The sequence below is a fragment of the Eurosta solidaginis genome, chromosome 1 (assembly GCF_040869045.1).
Source record: "Eurosta solidaginis isolate ZX-2024a chromosome 1, ASM4086904v1, whole genome shotgun sequence".
Classification (NCBI taxonomy): Eukaryota; Metazoa; Arthropoda; class Insecta; order Diptera; family Tephritidae; genus Eurosta; species Eurosta solidaginis.
Window position 1 is genome coordinate 278478554 of NC_090319.1, and position 27682 is coordinate 278506235.

Below are 27682 nucleotides of genomic sequence, written 5' to 3' on the forward strand. Positions count from 1 at the left end.
TAGGGCCAGGAAGGCCGCGGTTGCCTTGTACTGCTGCAGGGGGGCTATCGGAAAGAGATGGGCGCTCTCGCCAGGAGTAGTACACTGGCTTTATGAGATGGTGGTCAAACCGATTCTGCTCTATGGGGTGCTGGTCTGGTGGAAAGCACTGGACACGGCGAGCACCTCCAAAATGTTAGTGTCAGTGCAACGGACGGCGCTTATTGGTATCAGTGGCGCTATGAGAACAACACCTACCTTGGCACTGAATGTCATGCTGAATATACATCCAGTAGATATTGCGGGAAAGGCAGCCGCGCCCGATCGTTGGTCAGGCATCGTGATATGGGTTATATGCTTTCTGATTTCGGACGCTCTACCCTTCTTACTAGTTTCGACTTTATCCCGGACAGGACGGACTATTGCATGCCGATGGCCGCTCCCTATACAAACTTCACCCCAGTCATTCCCCCGAGGGAGGAGTGGGGAAGAGGAATTATCTGGGGCATGGGACCGGTTAACTTGTTCACGGATGGGTCGAAGTTGGACGGAAAGGTTGGCGGGGGATCTTTTGTCAAGAGCTAAATGTAAGCCGCAAGTTTAAGTTGGCTGATCACTGCAGTGTATTCCAAGCGGAAGTTGCTGCGATGCGGTGGATGAAATGCTATCCAGCGCTACTACGCTTAGGGAATTTAACATCTCCTCTGATAGCCAAGCGGCTATAAAGGCTTTGAGCTCAACTACAGTGCAATCGAGGGTGGTCTGGGAGTGCCTGACCTCACTTGCGATTGCATCGAATTATTTTACAATTAAAATTATCTGGGTCCCGGGCCATAATGATATTCCAGGTAACTGTCAAGCGGATCTCTTAGCCCGAATCGGTACAACTAAACAGGATGAAGATGGCTGTAGGGATTTCGGGATTCCGCTAGCCACCTTTGAATTGCTCTTCCATAGCTGGGCCTCGAGTCAGCTCAGCAAACGTTGGGCGGACACAACGTCTTGCAGGGTATCAAGATCTTTCTGGCCGAAAGTGGATGGCAGGAGGTCTGCTGAAATAATTGGGTTCACTAAGGCTCACCTATCAATGGTCATTGGGGTTTTGACAGAGCACTGTCCCATGGGTATCCATGCGGTACGTCTCAATATATTGGAAAATCCATCCTGCTGCAGCTGTATGGAGGATGATGAGATGGAATCACCAAATCACTTTATGCTTGACTGCCCAGCTTTTGCCAGAACTAGGCGAAAGTATTTCGGTCGTGACTCACTTGGATCTCCCGAGGAGCTATCCAAGGTTGAGATCGGGATCATTCGGAACTTTATCGTTGCTACCCAACGATTCTCTAAGTAGTTATATCTACGTCGCCGTTAGTTTAGTTTGTTATATGTGGTATCACAACGGACCGTCATGTTGTCCAAGTGAGCTTCCCCTATCAGGGAAGCTACCACCCAACCTAACCTAACCTAGTAGCTTTGGCCAACGCAATTGAAATACTGGAAAAGAATAGTATAAACTGAAACCGCGCAAACTTTTACATCGACAGTCTGGCGGCCAGTAAGTAGACAATCACATATCTTAAAGTGGACACCGATAGTAGATATAGAAAGTGCTATAAAAGGCTATCACAGCTATAAGAGGCTATGAGATGTAGAAGCAGCAAGGATAAGCTAAAAGAACGCAGTTATTTTGGAACACGGGTCCGGGTTTTTATTGGGACTTTTAGGTATGATTCTTTCACAGTCTTCTGGTAATACTATGCGCACGTACAGTCTATATTAGGTGCCTTCAAAGAGGCCAGTTCAATATAATGGCAACAAGTACCAACTTAGCCGTTTGGCCTAGATAAGCATAAAGAGAACATGAGCCTAATCTACAGTCGGTAAATTTCTCCGCTGATAACGTCTGTTATCAATAAAAATGATCAATACACATTATCAAACCCTTAGAGAAGATAAAAGGTGACTAAAGATGCAGACACGAGTCACTTTGACCCAAATTCTTTCTGGATTCTGTTACGGCTTAAACTCTTACTTGTGCAGATTCAACCACGACATACGCTATGTGTGCCCTGCATGCGGTGAGTCCTCACATGATAAAAATAATTTTTACAGTTGTACTTAATGTGGAACCTACGCCACTAACTGCAACATTCCTATTGTCTAGCCCTATTGAAACTGATGGTTTCCTCGGACTTCATTTAGAGGACTTGGATGACAATTTGTGAGTGGTCCCATTGGTCAAAGCACTGTTAACACAACAAAAATTATTCGTATTACAACATATATCTTTTATCAGTGAAGAAGAAGAATTAATATTCTCGTAATTGTTTCCACACACTTTCAAATTTTCAAAATTAACTCCAGTTATCTTTAAAACTTTTATCTTTATTTACAAGTTTTATAGTTTAAATGGTATTTTATTAGTTATAGTATATCAATATCTTAAACAAATAAATCATAAATAAAAATTCATTACGTATACATGAAGAGACTCGCCTCAGCTTTAATAAATCGCACATAAACTAACGCACGAATGTCCAAAACTCCCGGCCACTCTCAAACATTGATGACAAGTGACGGGCGAAATCGCCGCTTACTCGAACCAATTATAGGCGGTGGTGGAGGTTTTGAAGATTTCGGCGAACGTTTTAAATCTGAACCCTTTGGACGCCTTCTTGCGCGATTCGATTTGAATGCTAGATTATCATCATAACTTTGACGATAGATTGGTGGAGGTTGTGGATCGATTGGTAATTCCTCAAATTCACCTTCATCAAAATGTGGTTCAGCATCTTTAGATTTCGCTGAATGCTGAAATTTATTTAGCAGCTGTAACTTCAATGCTTCTTCGAGTAGTTTTTGTTGATCTTCTAAATATTTTTCGATTTGTTTTTGTGAGGCAACACCCTTAAAACGATCGCGCAATTGCGATTTAGCACGCTTCGCATTAGTATTGTGCCCATGGTACTCATCGAACTCGGAATCAAAAGAATTATAGCTAAGACTGGGTGTTGGTGCTACAGCTGAAAGTGTAGACTTGGGTGGTGAAACAACATGGAATGGATCCACCGCTTCAAAGTATTGTGTATATTTATGATGATTTATGTGTTTCTTAGAAGGCGTGTCATATTTAGGCGGTTTCGAATCATGTGATTCGGTGGAGAAATCTACATCAGAATATTTGGTGCTCTTGAAATGATTTGGTAAATGTGTGGTATATTTGTGATACGATGATGATGTAGATTTCTTTGGTACTGTGATTGGATGTTGCACGCGTATATGAGTACCGATGGAGTATTCACGACTATCATTATCTTTGGAGTTGAATTGCTGCGCCTCATTCGAAAACTCGCTTGAACTGTAGCGTTCACTAGAATTATCTTCTTCTTCCTGTAAAATGAAGATAATAAGTAAAGTGTTATAAAAAATAGTCAAATATTTATTACCAGAAATAAAATTTAATTATGTATTTAATTAGCGAGCTTTGCTCATATTGCTTTATACAATAGTTTTTGTAATTGATATTAGAGAAAAATTGTAAGTTTACAAACGGCGATGGTTACTAGGACATGTAGCTGATGAAGAAGTGAAATTCAGAAACATGTCCTAGTAACCATCGCCGTTTGTAAACTTACAATTTTTCTCTAATATCAATTACAAAATTAAATTATTTTAACCTTACCGAAGCTACATGCCGATATGGCGTTTTCTTTGCATATTTCTTTGAGAACTCCTTTCGCTTACTCTCTTCGGTATGTGAATCGCTGCCATAAGAGATTGGTATGAATTCATGGCTACTGCTGGGATGTGTAGAGAAGTAGTGTGTGGGTGGTGCATTATAATAGGTGCGTCGATAAAATGAACTCTGTGCTTTCACGCCAATTCCTAGCCAGAGAAAGCAAAAGTACAACAACTGTAATTGAGAGAAAATTATTAATAATACTGCTAATGATGTTAAAATAATAAATAATTATGTTTAATTAGATTTTGCACTTTTACAAAATGGCATTTATTAATTATAACGTTGTATGTATATCGCATTGATAGCCATGTTTTTTTTTACATGTATATGCATCTACATTTGCGGGAGAAAAGCTTATTATTACATAGTTAATGTTTAGGAAACTCATCTAGCCGCAATTATTGAAGACTCACGGTAGTGGTTAAATAACCCGCTACAAAATAGGTTGTGCTTAATAGCGAAGACACGCACCTCTATTGGTCATAGTGTATAATCTATAGCTGAATCGGTTGCGATGAATCGTGGACTCACACACTTATCGGTCATAGCAGTTTAGAATAGTGTAGAGATAAAATGGAGAGACACATTTCAGTTGCAACTGAGTATAATGCATACTGAAAGATAGTAGTTATAATTTTCTGCGCAACAGTGTCATACGTGTAGATAAAGTTACAAACTTCGCAGTCCATATAAAGATTAAGTGCATATGTATTGTAACGAATTCTGGAGATTTCTGATAATTGTTCACCTTTTGCTAACGTTCGAATCGCTGAACTGTCGTATTAATAACTCCCAAATGGTCTTTATTTTGATTACTTTGGGAGTAGTACTTCACAATTATATTTCACAACTAATAGCGTGTTTAAATTAAACTGGTTATTCCTCAGCTTGCGCTGTTTTTATACTCTCTGTTGCTTCGTTCTCATATTTCTCCTAAGGTCTAGACTTTTCACGAAAATGGAACAGTTGTATCACATACTTCGTTATTTAGCTATATGCATATGTATGTGTGAGTAAGAACTTCGTCTCCCCAACAAACACTGAAATCAAAAATCTCAAATGTTTGAGAAAAACATTGATTCTCTGTTGGATATTCAACATTATTTATCATTTGAAACAAAATATTTTCTCGACTGTTACTCAAACGTCGATCTTCAACTTGAGAATAATTTGAGAGAGATATACTTGAATATTTTTTTCTTTCAAATGTTTGAGAAAACATTAATTCTAAGTTTGATATTCAGCATTATTAATCATTTGAAACTAAATATTCTCTCAACTTTTTCTCAAACGTTGTTCTTCGACTTGAGAATGGTTTGAGGTATACTTGAATTTCGTTCCATTCTGATTGAAAACCATCGATATCATGGAATATTTTCGTTAATAATAATGTGAATACTTTTTTTACCAATGTGTCTAAATTTTAAAGTGCATAATAAGTGTTCACGAAACCCAAAAATAAAATAAAACATAGTTCAACATGCTTAATTTACATCAATGCTATCGATAGGGTCGTCGATAGTGCCGTTGTTAGTTCGTCGACCTCTAATTTGCATACTTTAGCTGGAAATGTAAACAAGCGATTTTATTGAGTGAAGTTGCACATAAAGGGAAAAAATAAGGAAGTATTTATACATTTTAATAATATTAAGTGATATTGTACTATATTATGCATAACTCTAAACGAGTTGTAAAGTGAGCAAATAATAAATTTGTTTACCGATAGTGGCACAACAGTGGATTCCATTTCCTTCCGCTTTATTCTCGTTTGAGAAAAAGTTGAGAATCCAAAAATTCCCAATTTGAAAATAAAGAAAGATTCCATATTAACATTGTGCCTTTTAGCTGGAGAATGCTATCAACGGTATTCGAAATGCATTTGAAAACTAACGTTTGAAATATGAGAAATGGACTGATTCTCAAATGTATCTCAAACTGAGAACTGACAAAAATGTTTATTGGGTCTTAGCTGATGACTACATATGTGTGTGTATGTGAGAGAAATTCTTTGCTTTAAGCTGCTGGTTATTTGTGTGAAAGCTTCTTCGTTGCAGTGTGCATATTTGTGGGTGCTGCCGTTTTTGTTGTTGTGATTATTTACTAACAGCATAGTGATGTCAACATTCGCTACGGTATATATGTACATGTACAAAAAAAAAAAACACGAATTGTTTATGTTTTCCCGTTTTTAATCGGAAACTTAAATGTAAGCGATTTTAAGAAAAGTTATACAGGAAATAATTAACTTAATATTAAATTAAAACATGGTACAAAATTTAATGAAATATAATTTAAAAAAATAAATTAATTAATTAATAAAGCAAATAACTAACAAAAAGGCTAAGCGCAAATTTAAAAAAAATTAAAAAAGAAAATATTCTTAATAAATAAAACAAGTACGGAAGGGACTGTCCAGCCACCTTTTCATAGGCCGTCTCACATGTGCTATATACGTAAGCATTCGTTGAAATTTGAAGCCTCTAGCTCTTAAAATGGGGCAGTAATTACGAAAAGTTTCTTATCTGAACAATCGGTTGTGGGGGATATATACTATATATAGGCCGATCTCATCCATTTTTTCAGACAATAATATGTGCAATATACGAAAGCATATGGTGAAGTTTGATGCTTCAATCTGATAAATTGAGGAAGATGTTACAAAAATCCTCTTTTTGTGAAAAATCGGTTGTATGGAAGCTACAAATGTCCAATCGGACACCTAAATACACCTGCTCACTAAATTTTATCAAGATATCTCAAAAATTGAGGGACTAGTTTACATACAAACAGACAGACGGACAGACGGACAGACGGATATGGCTAAATAAAGTCAGCTCTTCATCCTGATTATTTCTGTATATTTAATGGTGGGTCTATCTACTTTCCTTTAAGGACTTACAATTTGAGATTCGTGCCAAAGTTAATATACCATTTCATTTTCATCAGGGACGGAAAATAATAATAATTTTTTTTTTTCAGTCGAAAAAGTCCTGGTCAAAAAATTGTCCTAGGTGAAAATATTTCAGTTCCCAGGTATCTCTATAGCAATGTCATGTCGAGTCATGCAAACTTTTTATTTTTCGAACTTTTTCCATAAAAGTCCACATATAAAAGTAAAATCTGTATTTTTAAAAAATTGTTTGTTTCGGATAAGCCGTTTCTTTGTTATCAAGCGGGACTTCTATTTTGGCCTTAAAACATAAAAGTCCGGATTTAACTTTTATTTCCGGACTTTTTTTTTAAAGTCCGAGTTTAACTAGTTCTATCGGACTCAAAAAATAAAAATCCGAAAATAATTTTTATCTTGATCCAAATATATTAAAAGTCCAAAATTAATAGTTTTGCAAGGAATTATATTATAAAAGGAATAACAGTTTCGGCCCCTGATTTTCATGAAAGGTATAAAAATAAGACAATTTATACAAAAACCCATTTAAAAAGCCAAAAATAACGTGAGTTCCTAGTATTTGTAATGTTCGATGTGGCTCTGTTTCAACAACATTACCAGAAACAAATAATTTATTATCTAGTTATTATTGATAGCGAATTATTAGATGCGTTCCAATGAGACCTGGCCTGATCCAGATCCTGATAAAAATTTAACATGCAAATGCAACAACAGCGCTGTGATCCTGATATTTATCTGGATCAATTTCGGATCAACAGCGTGGCTCTATTGACTTGGTTTTTTGTGAAAAATTTTTGACAGCATACCCTCTGTACTTGGTACAGACATATGCATTATGGCATCCGAAATTTAACATGTTTTTTTTACTCGACAACCTATAACTTTGAAGAACTAATAATAACAGTTATTAGTTTATAATTTCTTTTAACTTTTTAAGTAAAATTTTATGCGACAATTCGGGAAAAAAGTTTGTGAATAACAGGCACTCGATTATGTGTACACATGAGTTGAGTGCTGCTAACTCTCATAGTAGTGATTTCGATCGTTTCAATGAGATTTTATCGTGATCCAGAGCTGGATGGCTTAGAGGAACGCCCTAGTTGTCGTAACACTTTCATATCAATTCGGTAACTTTTTTATACCTCGTCGATAACAAACTCTATAATTCGTCGACAAAAAATTGATACGATCATATTCTGTAAAAGAAAAGCCGATAACTCGTCGTTTCCTTTCATTGCCTTTTCTGGCCTAGCCTTGACTCCGTGACATTTACTTACTTACTTAATTGGCGCTTAACCGTCTAAACGGTTATGGCCGTCCAACAAGGCGCGCCAGTCGCTCCTTCGCTCCGCCAACCGGCGCCAATTGGTCACACCAAGGGAGTTTAAATCGTTTTCCACCTGGTCCTTCCAACGGAGTGGGGGCCGCCCTCTACCTCTGCTTCCATAGGCGGGTTCCGAAGGAAACACTTTCTTGGCCGGAGCATCATCTTTCATTCGCATAACATGGCCTAGCCAGCGCAGCCGCTGCGTTTTAATTCGCTAGACTATGTTGATGTCTGCGTATACCTCGTACAGCTCATCATTAAATCTTCTTCGGTACTCGCCAACGCCAACGCGTAGAGGTCCATAAATCTTTCGAAGAACTTTTCTCTCGAACACTCCCAAAGCCGCTTCATCTGCTGTTGTCATGGTCCATGCTTCTGCCCCATATAGCAGGACGGGTACGATAAGTGACTTGTAGAGTATGATTTTCATTCGCCGAGAGAGGACTTTACTTTTCAATTGCCTACCTAGTCCAAAGTGGCATTTATTGGCAAGATTGATTCTTCGCTGGATTTCATTGCTGATGTTGTTTCTAGTGTTGATGCTGGTTCCCAAATAAACGAAGTCTTTTACTATTTCGAAATTATGGCTGCCAACAGTAGCGTGGTTGCCAAGGCGCATATGCGCTGAGTCTTTGCTCGATGACAGCAGGTACTTCGTTTTGTCCTCATTCACCATCAAACCCATCTTTACCGCTTCTTTTTCCAGCTTGGAGTAAGCAGAACTAACAGCGCGGATGTTTAGGCCGATGATATCAATGTCATCAGCATATGCCATGGCTGAAAGTTTTTCTTCTTTTTCTAGCTTACGAAAGACGTTTTTCAGAACTTTTTCATCCACCCAAAAAAAGTTATGAATTTTTAAAAAAATACCGTTTTCGTTTTCAAAATGCTATAAAGTTTTCAAAAATTCACAGTTTGGGATCTGTTTTTTTTAAATTTGTTTTTAAACGTAATTTTCGGAAAAGATACAAAGAAACTTTTAAAGTTTTTTTTGTTTGTAATTTTTCAGTTTTTCGAGATTTTACGAATTTCGTAATTTTTTTTTCTCATAAAAAAACTTCAATCAATTCTGCAATCATCCCCACTAATCCCGGAGTGGGCTGATTATTTTAATTTTTTTATTTTATTTAATTGAAAAAAAAAAAACTTTAAAAATTTTTTTGTACTTTTTCCGAAAAGTACATTTAAAAACAAATTTAAAAAAAAAAAGATCCCAAACGGTCAATTTTTGAAAAAGTTATAGCATTTTGAAAAAAACATCGTTTTTTTTTTTAAATTCATAACTTATTTTGAGTTGGACGCCGTTTTTTGTTTTCAAACTGCTTTAACTTTTTCAAAAATTTACCGTTTGGGATCTTTTTTTTTTTTAAATTTGTTTTTAAATGTACTTTTCGGAAAAAATACAAAAAAATTTTTAAAGTTTTTTTTTTTTCAATTAGTGGGGATGATTGCAGTATTGATTGAAGTTTTTTATGAGAAAAAAAAATGGCGAAATTCGAAAAATCTCGAAAAACTGAAAAATTAAAAAAAAAAAACTTTAAAAATTTGTTTGTATTTTTTCCGAAAAGTACATTTAAAAACAAATTTAAAAAAAAGATCCCAAACGGTAAATTTTTGAAAAAGTTATAGCATTTTGAAAACAAAAGCGGTGTTTTTTTAAAAATTCATAACTTTTTTTGAGTTGGATGAAAAAATTTGAAAAAATTCAAAAAAATGTCTTTCGTAAGCTAGAAAAAGAAGAACAACTTTCGGCCAATTCTAAAGGGGTCGGGTTCAAAATTGGTCGAAATGGGATGGAATACCCCATATACATATGCACTTAAACTTTATATGTGCTGCCAAGTGCACCACTTTATCTACACTTATGAAACTGTTTAGCAGAAAATTAGAACTGCTAACTTCCAGTATGCATTTTACTCAGTTGCAACTGAAATATGTCTCTCCATTTTATCACTATTTTCCACTTCTATGACCGAAAAGTGTATGTGTCCACGATTCATCGCAACCGTTTCAGCTATAAGCTATACACTATGACCAAAAGACGTGTGTGTCTCCGATTAAGCACAGCCCATTTTGAAGCGGGCTATTTAACCACTGATGCGAGTCTTCAATAATTGTCGCTAGATAGGTCTCCTAAAGATTATCTAAGTGATTATAAGCGTTTCTTTACCCGAAAATGTGATATATATACATGTAAAAGAAGCACGGCTATTGTTATTATACTGCTCTTTTCCTTCTTCTGTTTCATTACATTTACTTTGCTTCTTTTGTCGTTTCAATTTCTCATCTTATACCCAGCCTGTATTTGCTCACAAGGGTATTTTAACTTGGATTGGATAACGGCTATACGTAATGCCATAAAGGAATCGAGAGTGATATAGACTTCCTTTTATCAATATTATCAGCATCCAAAAAGATTATGACTGAGCCATGCCCGACCGTCCATCCAACCTGCCGTTAAAAATACAACTAAATTGGGAAAAATTTGGCAATGCATTAGGAAACACAGCCAATGTGATGAAACTTATAACGCAAGATAAAAAATTGAGAAAGACTTTGGAAAATGGGAGTGGCACCATCAACACAAACACTTCAAGGTTTTGTTAAGAGCCAGCGAACCCAAGCAGACTTTGTTCTAACGGAATTTTCCACATTTTTCTCATACACCTCGCTTTCAACCAACCCCTCTCTTGAAACAAAATGTGTATGATCCAGTACCCAAAAAACAAGTGATTTTATCGTACAGTTTTATCAATTTTTATCGGGAAAAACCCATAGAAATTTATAATGCCATTTACCGCAATTTTTAGGCAGCAAGGTTAACTGCTTTTTCCTTGTTATTGAGAATAGAGATTACAAAATTTCACGTGCCAATGGTGTTTCTGAGTTTCACTTCTCCATCAGCTAGATTTCTAGGTGCTGAACTATGAACTCGATTACAACTGCGTCCACATTGATATTAAGGCAGATGCCTCTACCCGTTTGCATGCCCCGTTACGTATTTTGTAACTTCATTTAACTTTATGTGCGTTATTCCTTAAAAATAAGATATCTTATGCTTAAGTACTCATTGAAATTGGAAATTTGAAATATTTAAAAATCAATCTGCAGTGAATTTTTTACGTCTTTTGAGGTTAAGGCCATACCATGACCAGTTGGGCCAATTCATATAGCGTATTCGGATTCAGCGCCTCAAAATGCAAAGAAAGCATGAGCCGATTTACCTGAACCGGCTACTTTTAATTTTTTTGTATAGATGTGTTCACAAAAAATTAGATCAGCTTTTTTTAATTTTTGTTGTGCCAGAAAAATTAATATACCAAATCTAGGAGAATAGAAGGGATGAACAATTATCTCAGTTGAAAGTTGTGAATATAATATATAAGTAAATTTTTACACTAGAATCTAATTCATCTAATTTTGAGGGAGCAATTAAACTTTGAAACTCGATTTCCCAACATTTTTATTTTGGCACGTTCATGCTTCTGGCAAGCGGGCGACGATATGTACTTACATATGTTCATATTTATATATATATATACATATGTATGTATGAATATACATAAGTCTTTTAACTATTTATTTTCAAGTTTTTCAGTGATTTTATACCCAGCTGAGCAGAGCTCACAGAGTATATTAACTTTGTTCGCATATCGGTAATCTGTAACGGCATAAACTAATCGAGATAGATATAGACTTCTATATATCAAAATGATCTGGGTGAAAAAATAAATTCATTTTGCCATGTCCGTCCGTCCGTCCGTCTGTAAACACGATAACTTGAGTAATTTTTGAGGTATCTTGATGAAATTTGGTATGTAGGTTCCTGGTCATCTCAGATCGATATTTAAAATGAACGAAATCGGACTACAACCACTTTTTCGATGTCGAAAATTTCGAAAAACAGAAAAAGTGCGTTGACCTTATGACGCAAAATAGAAAATTAGAAAAATTTTGGACAATGGGCGTGGCACCGCCCACTTTTAAAAGAAGGTAATTTAAAAGTTTTGCAAGCTGTAATTTGGCAGTCGTTGAAGATATCATGATGAAATTTGGTAGGCACGTTACTCCTATATGTGTGCTAAATAAAAATTAGCGAAATCGGATGACGAATACGCCCACTTTTAAAAAAATTGTTTTTTTAAAGTCAAATTTAAACGAAAAATGTATGTCAACATTCAACTCCAGTAATGATATGGTGCAACAAAATACGAAGATAAAAGAAAATTTCAAAATGGGCGTAAATCCGCCCTTTTTCAATTAATTCGTCTAGAATACTTCTAATGCCATAGTCGAACAAACATTTACCAATCCTTGTGAAATTTGGTAGGGACATAGATTCTATGACGAAAACTGTTTTCTGTGAAAATGGGCGAAATCGGTTGAAGACACGCCCAGTTTTTATACACAGTCGACCGTCTGTCCTTCCGCTCGGCCGTTAACACGATAACTTGCGCAAAAAACGATATATCTTAACTAAACTTAGTTCACGTACTTACCTGAAGTCACTTTATCTTGGTATAAAATATGGCCGAAATCCGACAATTACCACGCCCACTTTTCCGATATCGAAAGTTACGAAAAATAATAAAATGCCATAATTCTATACCAATTATGAAAAAAGAGATGAAACATGGTAATTGAATTGGTTTATTGACGCAAAATATAACTTTACAAAAAAATGGGTGTGACACCTACCATATTAAGTAGAAGAAAGTAGAAGAAAAGTTCTGCAGGGCGAAATCAAAAGCCCTTGGAATCTTGGCAGGAATACTGTTCGTGGTATGACATATATAAATAAATTAGCGGTATACAACAGATGATTTTCTGGGTCACCCTGGTCCACATTTTGGTCGATATCTCGAAAACGCCTTCACATATACAACTAGGGTCAACTCCCTTTTAAACCCCTCATTAATACTTTTAATTTGATACCCATATCGTACAAACACATTCCAGAGTCACCCCTGATCCACCCTTATTGCGATATCTCGAAAAGGCGTCCACCTATAGAACTAAGGCCCACTACGTTTTAAATAATCATTAACACCTTTCATTTGATACACATGTCATACAAACACATTCCAGGGTTACCCTAGGTTCATTTTGCTAAATGGTGATTTTCCCTTATTTTGTCTCCAAAGCTCTCAGCTGAGTATGTACCCTGCAAAAATCGCGAGTAGTCCATGCATGCATGTATGGAGTACTCGCTATGGACCAACCGAGTGCTCCAAAATTAACCACAATTCATACAAAAAATATGGTCCAATTAACATTTCGATGTTCTAGGACTGGACCATATACTCCAGCTCCGCATTACATCAGAGTAATCCATGGAGTACCCACAGTCCAATAAACATCGTGTAGTGTTTACAATCGTTAAAAACGAGCAATAATCGGCTTAAAATGTGTTCGTGTAGAAACATGAGTTGGTCCATTGCTGCATTACAGTGGAGTATAATGGAAAGTACTTCAGTGGACCACATGATCCAACGATTTTTGCAGGGTAATGTTCGGTTACACCCGAACTTAGCTTTCCTTACTTGTTTGAACAGTCATTGTATAACAAAGAATGGAAAAATTTTTTTTATCGATTTTGTTACGCTGCTTGCTTGAGATATTCAAATTATGTACATATATGAACAAAATATAATAAACTTTAAGATAAACCGGTAGTGATTTTACGACCGTGTTCTCTTCCAAATCCATTTCAATGACTTCTTAGCTAAATATTTCAACAAATTTGTAACGGTTGTACATATGTATACTAATAACAAAGCTTTTTGAAGTAATACTTCTTAGGTGAGTTATGAAAAATTGATGAGAGCGAAATTTAAAAAAATGTAAGGCAAAAGTAAAAAATTTAAAATGCAGTTCGTGTGTATTAGAGATATACGAAGCCGATAAATGCCGCCGCCGAATGTCAAAAATATCGGCGCGGTGGTGGCGGCGTCCGGCGCGTTACTATATTTTCTCGTTTAAGACTGTTTAGGCCATTTATTGTTCATGTCGAAAATTGGTCGGATATGGTCGAAAGTGGTATCAACGGATGCGCATCACTGCCAGTTATAAGAAACTAATCGCGAAATTTAACTCATTCTTACTGTTCAAAATATATTTAAAAAAACAGGCGTTTTCGATGTCAGCTTATCACGGACTTTGCATCGCCCAATTTACCAAGTTATTAAAACAAAACACTGAAAAAAAGCTATATAATAAATATTCCTAAGCTACTTGAATCGCTTATCACAAAACAATTTACTTTTAGAGTATCTTCCATTAGTTGACTTTTACAACATGGATTTTGCAAGGGTCTACGGTGTCCAACTTGCTTGAGTTTACAACCTTTGTATCCAACAGTTTTAAGACTAATTGTGAAGTTGATGTTGTTTATACTGATTTTAGTAAGGCCTTTGATAAAGTTTCTCATTCCATACTTTTATTCAAACTTGATCGGTTAGGATTTCCTCCATTGTTCCTCTCTTGTATTTCTTCTTATTTAAAGCAAAGAAAACAAACAGTTATATTCAATAATTGCTGGTCTCGGTTGATAAACGTATCTTCTGGGGTTCCACAAGCCAGCCACCTTGGCCCAGTTTTGTTCGTGCTGTTCATTAACGACCTTCCAAGTGTTTTGAAGCACTACAAGCCGTTGATGTAGGTACGCTGATGATGTCAAACTTATAATTCCTATCCGCTTACCCGTGGATAGGGCATTATTTCAGGCTGATCTGAATTATATAGTTAATTGGTGTAATGTAAACGCCTTGTCACTAAACCTGCCGAAGTGTAAGTTCATGTGTTTTACAAGGAGGTCCTTTCAATCCCTTGATTATGCTATTGACGATTATTTAATCAAGTTAACTTTATTGATTTAGGCGTTTCAATGGAGCCAAAACTGGATTTTAAATTTCATATTGAATCTTGTGTGAATAGGGCTAACGGTACTTTGGCTTTCGTTAAGCGTTGGTCTAAAGAATTCAATGACCCATACAAAAACTCTCTTTATATCGTTGGTCAGGCCTCTTTTGGAATACGCTTCAATAATTTGGAATCCGCGTTGTCAAGTTCATTCTGACAAGCTGCAATCGGTCCAGAAACAATTTTTGCTTTTTGCTTTAAAACACTCACCATGGGATCCCTCAAAAAATCTTCCCCCCTACTGCAACCGGTTAAAACTATTACAGTTATTTATTGTAAAACTAATAAGAAGGTCAATAAATAGTCCATTTTTGCTTGGTGAAATCAAGTTTAATGTTCCAATTGGGCCATCTAGACATTTTATTTAAATTTTTGTAGCTACATGCAGATCGAATTTTGAAATGCACAAACCACTTCGCTGTTTATGTCATAATTTTAATAAACTGTAAAAATGTTGACACCTGTGTCTCATTTTTTAGTATTAAAAAATTTCTTTTAACCACATTAAATTTGTAATTTGAAATGAAGCAAAAAACGCTAAGCCGCGAAAATACGGTTCAACCCTCTATTTCAAATATAAAATACGAGTTATTGAAACTTCATCATTATTTTTATATGTATGTACTCAAATTTATTCTATTTAAATTTTGTCTACTATTACTTTGCTCTATTGTTGTCAGTTTCATAAATTCTCGTGTGCCCCTTCCGGGAAAATAGCTCCATCATGAGTACTCTGCGTGAGGTCTTTTTGAGATACTTACAGGAATTCATTTACTACGTTTTAACTTCTCCTTACTTGTTAGTTTTGTCAAGCGTTTAATTAAATACTGTTTAAATATTATTTTAAAATATTGCATATGTTATTTATATCGTACATTATATCTTTAAATTAAGTGTCTGTATATTTGGTCTGTATGATTGTTTAATTTGTAGAATGATAAATTAAATTAAATTAAATTAAAAGATTAATAATGAACAATGAATTCAAATAAAATGACCCTCGGCGAACATGTTTTCAAATTATTCTCAAGTTGTTAAAAAAGCAAATTAACCAAAAAAGGTGCCGATTTTTTTTTTAATTTCTATTGCGATTGGCTGAAAGAATAAGCAAAATCAGTGACGCAAAATACTTTAGTAGGTTCTAGGGGCATAAACACCCCTTTGAATGATTCTTACCTCATATTTAAGTTGAGTATATATGTACGTATGAGAAGGGTTTGAAAAATCACTCTGGCTTACATTCAAACATCTGTTGTTTATTTGCGAAACTATACAAAGCGTTTGAAATGTTAATTTTGATTTTCACAGTTCATCCTTCAACACCCAAGTCTCCCGCTTTGACATTTCCTAAAGTTGGCGGCCCTATCCAAAACTAGTCCCTTGGAGTGAATCACATTGATTATAGCCTATCAACCAAGTTTAGCGCCCTGTGCCACAATAGTCATGAGTATTAATAGACCATTAATAGCAACCGTAAGCCGCCTTTGTGCGTGACCGCCAAGGAGCCACAAATAATTTAAAGAAATTGTGTTCGCAACGATTATTAGGAGTTAACTCCAGATGAAACTACGAGATATATAGACAAAAGTGTGACCATTTTATGTATCTCTATTTTTTTTCAGCAGACGCAGCAGTACCAATTCCAAAGACCACGCCGCCGCCGCCGGTATATAATACAGCCTACGCCACAGCCGCCGATAAAGTGATCGGCGTAAACCTCTAGTGTGTATTTTCGCTGCGAACTATACGAGCAAATTTGCTTTGAGTGGGACTTTCACCACGTGCGTGTTGAATTAGAATGAATGGTGGAAAAGGCAGCATTCGCTAGCGTTATTTAATTTCGGCAGTGCATTTTTAGGTATGTATGGATTTATGTATGCCTGCATTTTCAGTTCATATCAGCTGGACATATGCGTGTTAAGGTTGTTAATGGTTAAGAATGTATACATCTCTTGAAAATATATATTTTCGTTAACAATTTCTAAGGAGATTTAATCTTTCTATACGTATAAATTAAGAATGATGCATATATGTTTGTATGCTGCTTATGGACTTCAAAACCACTCCGCCAAAGTTGAAAGTTTTCACGATAGCTTCACAACTACCCGGAGTAATTTCCTGTGAAGTTTCTTTCCGTAACATGGACCGATGTATTTGAACAAATTCCGTTCACTGTTCGATTTTCGTGTAATTTGGTGTATAGTTAGCCCTTTGCCTAGATTAGTATTTACGATTCTTTTTACTGATGGCAAAGAAGTATAACTTCTCACGCACGTACATAAGTACGCGCATCCATTTTTTCATACAGAGTTCTTATTGTTGCAACAGAAAGCATTGCATCAAATTTCCGAGCAAGAAACCGGGACAAGTTTATTATACTCGGCTTCCTATCGTAAAGGGATAGAAGATACATCTCAATCCGTTTCGGAGAAAATAAATGGAGACATGAGTTGCATATGATCCATCAAGCATGAAAGACATTGAGAAAAACGCAGGGTTGAAAAATTTCTTAGACCACGTGAAAATCCTGCCAAGAGGTCGGTGTTATTCTATAACATAATTCCTGGCACCTAACTGGGGTTCTTCCATTTGGTTGCCAAACAAATTCTGTTAACACTATGGACACATTAAATCTATGCGAAGTCTTTTATGGCCAGCCAGTTCAGTCTAACCTAAACTTATTATGGAAACGTATATATATAGTACTATAAGATTTGGTTGTGATTTTTTGATGACAAATATAAGATTTTCTTTTTTTATTTTAAACGAACAAAATTACTTTGGTGTGAATTTACCTTGTATTTTGCAAAGAAATTAATAAAAATAGCTCATTAAATCAAATAATTAATAACAAGTCAAAGTTTATTTCATTAAAAAATATTTAGTTTTTTGGGTTTTGTTTCCCCATTAAGCGATCCAACTAAATAACTGTAGGTTTGCCGAACGGTTTCTTTCCTGTGGAGCGGAAATTATTAAAAACCCTACTTAAGGGAATTCCAATTTTATTTAATGTTTTTGATCGAAAATAAATAATTAACCATAAATTAGTTTTGATAGGTAAAATAATCGTGAATGCTAAATTGATTCACCGCGAGTGGTAAACCGATCACCAAGACAGTGCAAATCGGTCCAAATTTGTTTTTTTTTTTTTGTATAAGTTGTAATGTATGCATATGTATATAATATACCTATGTACAAATTTGAAGAAAATTTTTAAAATAAAACTATATTAAATGAATAATCTAGGTGAGGCTGTGGTACCAATATTTGCGGAATCCGCATTTAGGTTCGATTTAGTTCATATTCACTTCAAATAATACCTAAAAGGAAAACAAACAAGTAAGGAAGGTTAAGTTCTGGTGTAACCGAACACTACATACTCAGTTGAGAGCTATGGTGCCAACATAAGGGAAAATAGCCATGTAGGAAAATGAAACGAGAGAAACCCTGGAATGTGTATCAAATGAAAGGCATTAAAGAGTATTTTATGAGGGAGTGGGCGATAGTTCTATAGGTGGATGCCATTTAGGGATATAGCCATAAAGGTGGATCAGGGTTGACTCTAGAATGCGTTTCTACGATATGGGTATCAAATGAAAGGTGTTAATGAGTATTTTAAAAGGGAGTAATCCTTAGTTCCATAGGTGGACGCCGTTTCGAGATATCGCCACAAAGGTGGACCAGGGGTGACCCTAGAATTTGTTTGTACAATATGGGCATCAAACGAATGGTGTTAATGAGTATTTTAAAATGGAGTGGGCCTTAGTTCTATAGGTGGATGCCGTTTCGAAATATCGCCATAAAGGTGGACCAGGGGTGACTCTAGAATGTGTTTGTACGATATGGGTATCAAATTAAAGGTATTAATGAGGGTTTTAAAAGGGAGTGGTGGTTGTTGTGTAGGTGGTAGCCTTTTCGAGATATCGCCATAAAGGTGGACCAGGGGTGACTCTAGAATGCGTTTGTACGATATGGGTATCAAATAAAAGGTGTTAATGAGTATTTAAAAGGGAGTAATTCTTAGTTCCATAGGTGGACGCCGTTTCGAGATATCGCCATAAAGGTGGACCAGGGGTGACCCTAGAATTTGTTTGTACAATATGGGTATCAAACGAAAGGTGTTAATGAGTATTTTAAAAGCGAGTGGGCCTTAGTTCTATAGGTGGACGACGTTTCGAGATATCGCCATAAAGGTGGGCCAGGGGTGACTCTAGAATGCGTTTGTACGATATGGGTATCAAATGAAAGGTGTTAATGAGTATTTAAAAGGGAGTAATTCTTAGTTCCATAGGTGGACGCCGTTTCGAGATATCGCCATAAAGGTGGACCAGGGGTGACCCTAGAATTTGTTTGTACAATATGGGTATCAAACGAAAGGTGTTAATGAGTATTTTAAAAGCGAGTGGGCCTTAGTTCTATAGGTGGACGCCTTTTCGAGGTATCGCAATAAAGGTGGACCAGGGGTGACTCTAGACTTTGTTTGTACGATATGGGTATCAAATTAAAAGTATTAATGAGGGTTTTAAAAGGGAGTGGTGGTTGTTGTATAATAAAGGTGGACCAGGGGTGACCCTAGAATTTGTTTGTACAATATGGGTATAAAAAGAAAGGTGTTTATGAGTATTTTAAAAGGGAGTGGACCCTAGTTCTATAGGTGGACGCCGTTTCGAGATATCGCCATAAAGGTGGAGCAGGGGTGACCCTAGAATTTGTTTGTACAATATGGGTATCAAATGAAAGGTGTTAATGAGTATTTCTAAAAGGGAGTGGGCCTTCGTTCTATAGGTGTTCGCCTTTTCGATATATCGCCATAAAGGTGGACCAGGGGTGACTCTAGAATGTGTTTGTACGATATGGGTGTCAAATGAAAGGTGTTAATGAGTATTTTAAAAGGGCGTGGGGCTTAGTTCTATAGGTGGACGCCTTTTCGATATATCGCCATAAAGGTGGACCAGGGGTGACTCTAGAATGAGTTTGTACGATATGGGTATGAAATTAAAGGTATTAATGAATATTTTAAAAGGGAGTGGCCCTTAGTTTTATATGTGAAGGCGTTTTACAGATATCGACCAAAATGTGGGCCAGGGTGACCCAGAACATCATCTGTTGGATACCGCTAATTTATTTATATATGTAATACCTGCCAAGATTTTAAGGGTTTTTTTATTTCGCCCTGCAGAACTTTTCATTTTCTTCTACTTAATATGGTAGGTGTCACAACCATTTTATAAAGTTTTTTCTAAAGTTATATTTCGCGTCAATAAAACAATCCAATTACCTTACCATGTTTCATCCCTTTTTTCGTATTTGGTATAGAATTATGGCATTTTCTCATTTTTCGTAATTTTCGATATCGAAAAAGTGGGCGTGGTCATAGTCGGATTTCGTTCATTTTTCATACCAAGATAAAGTGAGTCCAAGTAAGCACGTGAACTAAGTTCAGTAAAGATATGTCGATTTTTGCTCAAGTTATCGTGTTAAAGGCCATGCGGAAGGACAGACGGACGACTGTGTATAAAAACTGGGCGTGGCATCAACCGATTTCGCCCATTTTCACAGAAAACAATTAGCGTCATAAAATCTATGCCCCTACCAAATTTCAAAAGGATTGCTATATTTTTGTTCGACTTATGGCGTTAAAAGTATCCTAGACAAATTAAATGAAAAAGGGCGGAGCCACGCCCATTTTGAAATTTTCTGTTATTTTTGCATTTTGTTGCATCATATCATTATTGGAGTTGAATGTTGACATAATTTACTTATATACTGTAAAGATATTAAATTTTTTGTTAAAATTTTACTTAAAAAAATTTTTTTTTTTTTAAGTGGGCGTGGTCCTTCTCCGATTTTGCTAATTTTTATTAATCGTACATATAGTAATAGGAGTAACGTTTCTGCCAAATTTCATCATGATATCTTCAACGATTGCCAAATTACAGCTTGGAAAAATTTTAAATTACCTTCTTTTAAAAGTGGGCGGTGCCACGCCCATTGTCCAAAATTTTACTAATTTTCTATTCTGCGTCACAAGTTCAACTCACCTACCAAGTTTCGTCGCTTTAGCTGTCTTTTGTAATGAATTATCGCACTTTTTCGGTTTTTCGAAATTTTCGATATCGAAAAAGTGGGCGTGGTTATAGTCCGATATCGTTCATTTTAAATAGCGATCTGAGATGGTGCTCAGGAACCTACTTACCAAATTTCATCAAGATACCTCAAAATTTACTCAAGTTATCGTGTTAACGGACGGACGGACGGACGGACGGACATGGCTCAATCAAATTTTTTTTCGATCCTGATTATTTTGAAATATGGAAGTCTATATCTATCTCGATTCCTTTATATATGTACAACCAACCGTTATCCAATCAAACTTAATATACTCTGTGAGCTCTGCTCAACTGAGTATAATAAATGCATAGTTAAAGTTTAGAAGAGATGACATATGAGAAGATAAATTGAGCGCAAGAAGAATAGGGAGAGTAAGCTAAATGGAGAAAGAGAGGAAGTAGAAGAAAGAAGATTAGAAAAATATTAGTCGTGAGGTATAACTTAAAATAATGGATTTTTCAAATAAATACTGATTTCTGCATCTCGAAATACTCAAAAAGCTCACAAGCTTCAATTTAATCGATACACTGGCTGTTTTATATACAAAGAGCTAATGATTTCTTCAGGATCACAACGAAAATTCCACAACACCACAAGTAAAAAACACCGAAATGCATAAAATGCTGTCTGTTCAAGTGACTTAAACTATGAACATTTTTTTTTTGTCGGTTCCATAAGTCATTGAGTGCACTTGTAATTCTCAACTGGTTAGTGAAATATTCTAAAGACATAGTTTAAAATTTTTATCCCAAAGCGGGGTTCTTCATAGCCAATACCTTAGAGCCCAAGTGCTCGCCCCCAATTAATATATACAAAGTTATAACAGGTGCATAGCGACCTCTGTTCTTCTACAAGAACAAAAAAAAAATTAAATAAACATACATAGAATATAAATACAGTCAATACAGCGGCTAAGTTGAAGGTAGAGAAGTTCGCGAGGCTTACGAGCATTTCGAGATACGAGAATCTCGCGAGCTCTCGATTTGTTGGCTCCCGAAATTTTCGCTTGTGTTCGACAAGAAATCGTAAGCTCTAATTAAAGTTCAAAAAACTTCTACTGAATACCAGAAATATGCAATGAGAACTAAAAACTCCATTTCAAAATCAAAGAATTAAAATTCGAAGTTCAGAGAATTGTGATTGAATTTCAAAAAATTATATTTCAAGTTAATAAAGAATCCATTTGAAATTTAAAAATTTGCGATTCATGTTTAAAGATTGTAATTTAAGTTCAGGATTTCGATTTCGAATTTAGAAAATAACAAATAAATAAAGTTTCAAGTTCCAAAAATGGCAATTCCAGTTCGGAAAACCACAATTCGAATTCAGAAATTTCGTAATTTGTTGTCAGAAAATTTCAATATTTTATGATTTCTATTTCAAATTCAAAATATTAAAATTCAAATTCCAAAAATTACAATAAGAATTCAGAAAAAATTATAATTGGAATTTTGAAATTTAATTTCACTTAGAGAAAATTGCAAATTCAGAAAATCCCTTTCAAGATCAAAAAATTGCAATCCAAACTCAGAAAATCTTAATTCTCAAATTTCAAATCCGAAAAACTTGAATTCAAATTCAGAAAATTACAATTAGAATGCAGAAGTAAGTTCAAGTTCTGAAAATAGCAACTCAAGTTCGAAAAATTACAATTCGAATTCAGAAATTCCATTACAAGTTCAGAAATTTCGTAATTTCTATTCAGAAAATTTCAATCAAATTTCAAATTAAAAAAACTACAATAAGAATTCAGAAACAAATTAAAATTGGAATTCAGAAACTTCATTGATTTTCCCGACGGGACCTACATGTTTTATGCCGACTCCGAACGGCATCTGCAAGCCAGATGAGTTTTAACTGAGAGCTTTTCATCGCAGAAATACACCCGGAGCGCTTGCCAAACACTGCCGACGGGCGACCCCGCTTAGACAAATTTTCTGCTAAGTGAAAAACCTTATTTCTAAAATTTTGATGTTGCTTTGCCCGGGGTGTGAACCCAGGGCATAAGGTGTGGTAGGCGGAGCACGCTACCATCACACCACGGTGGCCGCAACTCTTGTTATAGCTACAAGAAAAAGAAGAAGAAGAAGTTTCCACTCACGGATTCGCCACTGCGCATATACTTATATCCAATTACATTGCATATTATTCAATAAAAAATTTTGTTGCAAAAAGCAATTAATTTGTCCAAAATGTCACAAAAATAATTGAACGCTACAAGACTTACTTTCAAACAAACTGATAAACCGTTATTTCAAATCAAAGATATTTGACAGCAGCGAATTAGTTATAACATTTTATTTCCTTGATACTTGTGTGATGTAACAAACTGGACTTACTTACTTACTTACTTAATTGGCGCTTAACCGTCTAAACGGTTATGGCCGTCCAACAAGGCGCGCCAGTCGCTCCTTCGCTCCGCCAACCGGCGCCAATTGGTCACACCAAGGGAGTTTAAATCGTTTTCCACCTGGTCCTTCCAACGGAGTGGGGGCCGCCCTCTACCTCTGCTTCCATAGGCGGGTTCCGATAGAAACACTTTCTTGGCCGGAGCATCATCTTTCATTCGCATAACATGGCCTAGCCAGCGCAGCCGCTGCGTTTTAATTCGCTGGACTATGTTGATGTCTGCGTATAGCTCGTACAGCTCATCATTAAATCTTCTTCGGTACTCGCCATCGCCAATGCGTAGAGGTCCATAAATCTTTCGAAGAACTTTTCTCTCGAACACTCCCAAAGCCGCTTCATCTGCTGTTGTCATGGTCCATGCTTCTGCCCCATATAGCAGGACGGGTACGATAAGTGACTTGTACAGTATGATTTTCGTTCGCCGAGAGAGGACTTTACTTTTCAATTGCCTACCTAGTCCAAAGTAGCATTTATTGGCAAGATTGATTCTTCGCTGGATTTCAGTGCTGATGTTGTTGCTAATGTTGATGCTGGTTCCCAAATAAACGAAGTCTTTTACTATTTCGAAATTATGGCTGCCAACAGTAGCGTGGTTGCCAAGGCGCATATGCGCTGACTCTTTGCTCGATGACAGCAGGTACTTCGTTTTGTCCTCATTCACCATCAAACCCATCTTTACCGCTTCTTTTTCCAGCTTGGAGTAAGCAGAACTAACAGCGCGGGTGTTTAGGCCGATGATATCAATGTCATCAGCATATGCCAGTAATTGCACGCTTTTATAGTATATTGTTCCAGTGCGGTTAAGTTCTGCAGCTAGTATAATTTTCTCCAGCATCAAATTAAAGAAATCGCACGATAGGGGGTCACCCTGTCTGAAACCTCGTTTAGTTTCGAACGGCTCGGAGAGGTCCTTCCCAATTCTGACTGAGCTGATGGTGTTGCTCAGCGTCATTTTGCACAGCCGTATAAGTTTTGCGGGGAAACCAAATTCAGACATAGCGGCATATAGGCAGCTCCTTTTCGTGCTGTCGAAGGCGGCTTTAAAGTCGACGAAGAGGTGATGTGTGTCGATTCTCTTTTCACGGGTTTTTTCCAAGATTTGGCGCATTGTGAAAATCTGGTCGATGGTAGATTTACCAGGTCTGAAGCCGCACTGATAAGGTCCAATCAGCCGGTTCACGGTGGGCTTCAATCTTTCGCACAATACACTTGAAAGGACCTTATATGCGATATTAAGAAGGCTGATTCCACGATAGTTGGTGCATTTTGCAGTATCCCCCTTCTTGTGGACTGGGCAAAGAACACTTAGATTCCAACCGTCGGGCATGCTTTCGTCCGCCCATATTTTGCTAAGAAGCTGCTGCATGCGCCTTACCAACTCCTCGCCGCCGAACTTGAATAGCTCCGCAGGCAATCCATCAGCGCCCACGGCCTTGTTGTTTTTCAATCTGGTTATTGCTATTCTAACTTCGTCATAATCGGGCGGGGGGACATATATTCCATCATCATCGATTGCGGGATCGGGTTCTTCATCTCTGCGCGGTGAATTGCTGCCTCCATTTAGGAGAGCAGAGAAGTGTTCCCCCCATAATCTAAGCACTCTCTGGACATCAGTTACAAGGTCGCCGTTTTCATTCCTACAGGAGTTTGCCCCGGTCTTAAAACCTTCCGTCTGTCGCCGTATTTTTTGGTAGAATTTTCGGGCGTTATTCCTGGTGGCTAGCAGCTCAAGCTCCTCGCACTCACGCCTTTCTGCTTCTGCTTTTTTCTTCCTGAAAAGGCGTCTCGCTTCCCTTTTCAACTCACGATAGCGTTCACACACTCCTCTTGTCGCGCTCGCTTTTAACGTAGCCCTGTAGGCAGCGTCTTTTCTTTCGGTTGCAACGCGGCATTCTTCATCATACCAGTTGTTTTTTCGTGGCCGCCGGTAACCAATTTTTTCCTCGGCGGCAGTATGAAGTGCTTTGGAGATATGCTCCCACTGCTCCTGTATTCCTTCAGGATGAGTTGTGCCCTCAGAGAGCAGGTGTGAGAGTCGAGTTGCGAAATCATTGGCAGTCTGTTGTGATTGAAGCTTTTCGACGTCTAGCTTTCCTTGTGTGTGGACGTTCCAGTAATATTGTAATAACAATTATAATTTGGCGCGGATTAAAATGTAATGAGCTTAAGGCCAGGCTTTCCATTGAAATTGTAAAAACTGTTTTTTTTAGTTTTAGATTGCTTGCGATGATGACTATTTTTATAACAGAAATGCATTGGAAGGGATTTTTGTTCGCTGAGAGAGGATTTGACTTTTCAATTTCCTGCTGAGGCAACAGAAGCGCTTGCTGCCAAGAATGATTCTCCGAGGCCCAGCGGGTTAGGGGTCTTAGAATATACCAGCGGTAGGAATGCCTGTCGTAAGAGGCGACTAAAATACCAAATTGACTTAAGAGGTTGTGTAGCGCAACCCTCTCAAGGAGTTTCCAGCGCAATATATAGCTTCTCCAACGCAATTGTCAACCTCACCTACCCGTGGCGAAACCTGTTTCATTAACAACCGAGGCTTTGGCGACCCCGAACTCCTGATGAATCTAGGGGGTGGGAAGGCGGTATGGCCTAGAAGGTTTCATGTGATCATACCAAATCGATTCCGAGATGGACGAGCTAGTACCTTTATGGTGCTTGTTACCGGAACTTGCCGGATTTGCATTCGGCAAAGGACCATTAAAATCGGTAACACTCCCCAAGGCCTTTGGGGAGTGTTTTATCGCTACAGGAACAACAACAACATCAACAATGATTCTCTGTGTGATTTCCAAGCCGCCATTGGGCCGAATGCTTAGAAAGCGAGCATTTGCTCAGACTCGAGGTTCTCAGTATAAGGTCTTTATTTTGTTCCTGTAGCAAAAACAAGCATAGGTCTTTTCAGTTTGGTCTTTGAGCAAACTTCTGTTAACGGTATGGACTCATTCAGTTTATGGGAGGTACTCACGTACCAGCCAGCGCAGCCTAACTCAAACAAACCACCTATTATTCAGAAACTTATGTCTGAACAAATATTCGCTTATAAGGCATAAGTCCCACTGTTTTCTCTGTTAATGACGCTGCCCTAATAGACAAAATCGTTCTCAGTTTCGAATTTACATCTGTCAACAGTGACGTAGCTGCCAAGCCGCGAATACGTTGTTCAAATGTTTTTTGAAAAAAAAACTGTTTAAAGCATATTTTGTTTAGAGATAATGTCTTTTTCAGGTATCGAACTTAGATAAGCAGACATGTATATCTAACACTTTGCTTTACATCATGCGCTGGCCACAAGTTTTCTTGGTTGTAGCTGCATGTTTTACAAGCGGTGCCCCAATTTCTGCGCAGACTGGATTTATAACTTTAAACACAAAATTTGCTTTTTTTCAATTTTGGAGCTTAAAGTTGAGTATTATTGATTTATCTGTTTTTTGTTTAGCCACTGTGACAGTTGCATATTTTTAACTACAGTTTCGTCCAATTTAATATATACTTACATTCCAAAATCTCTTCATTTTCGAGCAAGTCAAAAACGTTCACCAAATCGCACAATTGCCAAAATGCCAACAACAATGGCACGTTAAATTCAAACTGTCAGGCTTTTAGTTGTAAGATGACATTAGTTGCGGGTCTATAACTTTTGTTAATTACTCAACACAACAGCACAATTACACCAGGTGAATATGAATTATAAACGCAACAAAAGACATGCACCGCGTCGCACAAGGCCAAAAACGCATTAACGAACTAATATCGAAAACTGAACCGAATTGAAACTAACAAATAAAATCCAAAATAAACTACACTAAACGATTTACGCGCCAACGTTGTCTCAATGAAACTGAAAGTGTTTCCAATGAGCACAATGGTTTTATGCAGCTTCCTAATGCCAAAAGCAGAATGCGCCTGCGCACCCCACCATCCCAACTCAACTACCTACGAAACTCTGCAGGTATTTTTTGTTTATTTGTTGTTGTATTGGTTGTACGATGTACGTTGCTGGCTTTTATCACTTGCTCTGGCCATTTCGATTGCTGTCGGGTTGCCCCTCTCTATCGTTTTCTCTCCTCATACCCATTGTGTGCAGCAGTAGCTGCGAGTTTGCAACAAGCGGCGTCTGCATTTGCATTTCCCCAAGCCAGTTCGTGGTAAAATATTAACGCAAGCCAATTTTGGAACACTAGTGAGACAAAGGCGGAAGTGGGGGAATTTAGTATAATGTGTTAAATGATTAAAATAGCTTAAATGCTTTGGTATTATTATTTTATAATTAGCA

At 37.0% G+C, this 27682-nt stretch overlaps 1 protein-coding gene across 1 annotated transcript; it reads right to left on the reverse strand.

Annotated features, from left to right (window-relative positions):
- Nucleotides 1-2373: 2373 nt before the first annotated feature.
- Nucleotides 2374-27224, reverse strand: LOC137243238 (uncharacterized). The gene is made up of 3 exons (XM_067770692.1): nucleotides 26904-27224; nucleotides 3665-3895; nucleotides 2374-3372 (listed from the first exon to the last, which is right to left on the reverse strand). The coding sequence occupies exons 1-3, from the start codon at nucleotides 26919-26921 to the stop codon at nucleotides 2539-2541; spliced, it is 1083 nt and encodes a 360-aa protein (XP_067626793.1). The 5' UTR covers nucleotides 26922-27224; the 3' UTR covers nucleotides 2374-2538.
- Between the last annotated feature and the right edge of the window lie 458 nt (nucleotides 27225-27682).

What these genes read in the sequence shown, in the direction of transcription:
- LOC137243238 (XM_067770692.1), bottom strand. An exon ending in CATATCGGCATGTAGCTTCG is followed by an intron (nt 3,373 to 3,664) that starts GTAAGGTTAAAA and finishes TTCATTTTACAG; the next exon opens with GAAGAAGAAGATAATTCTAG.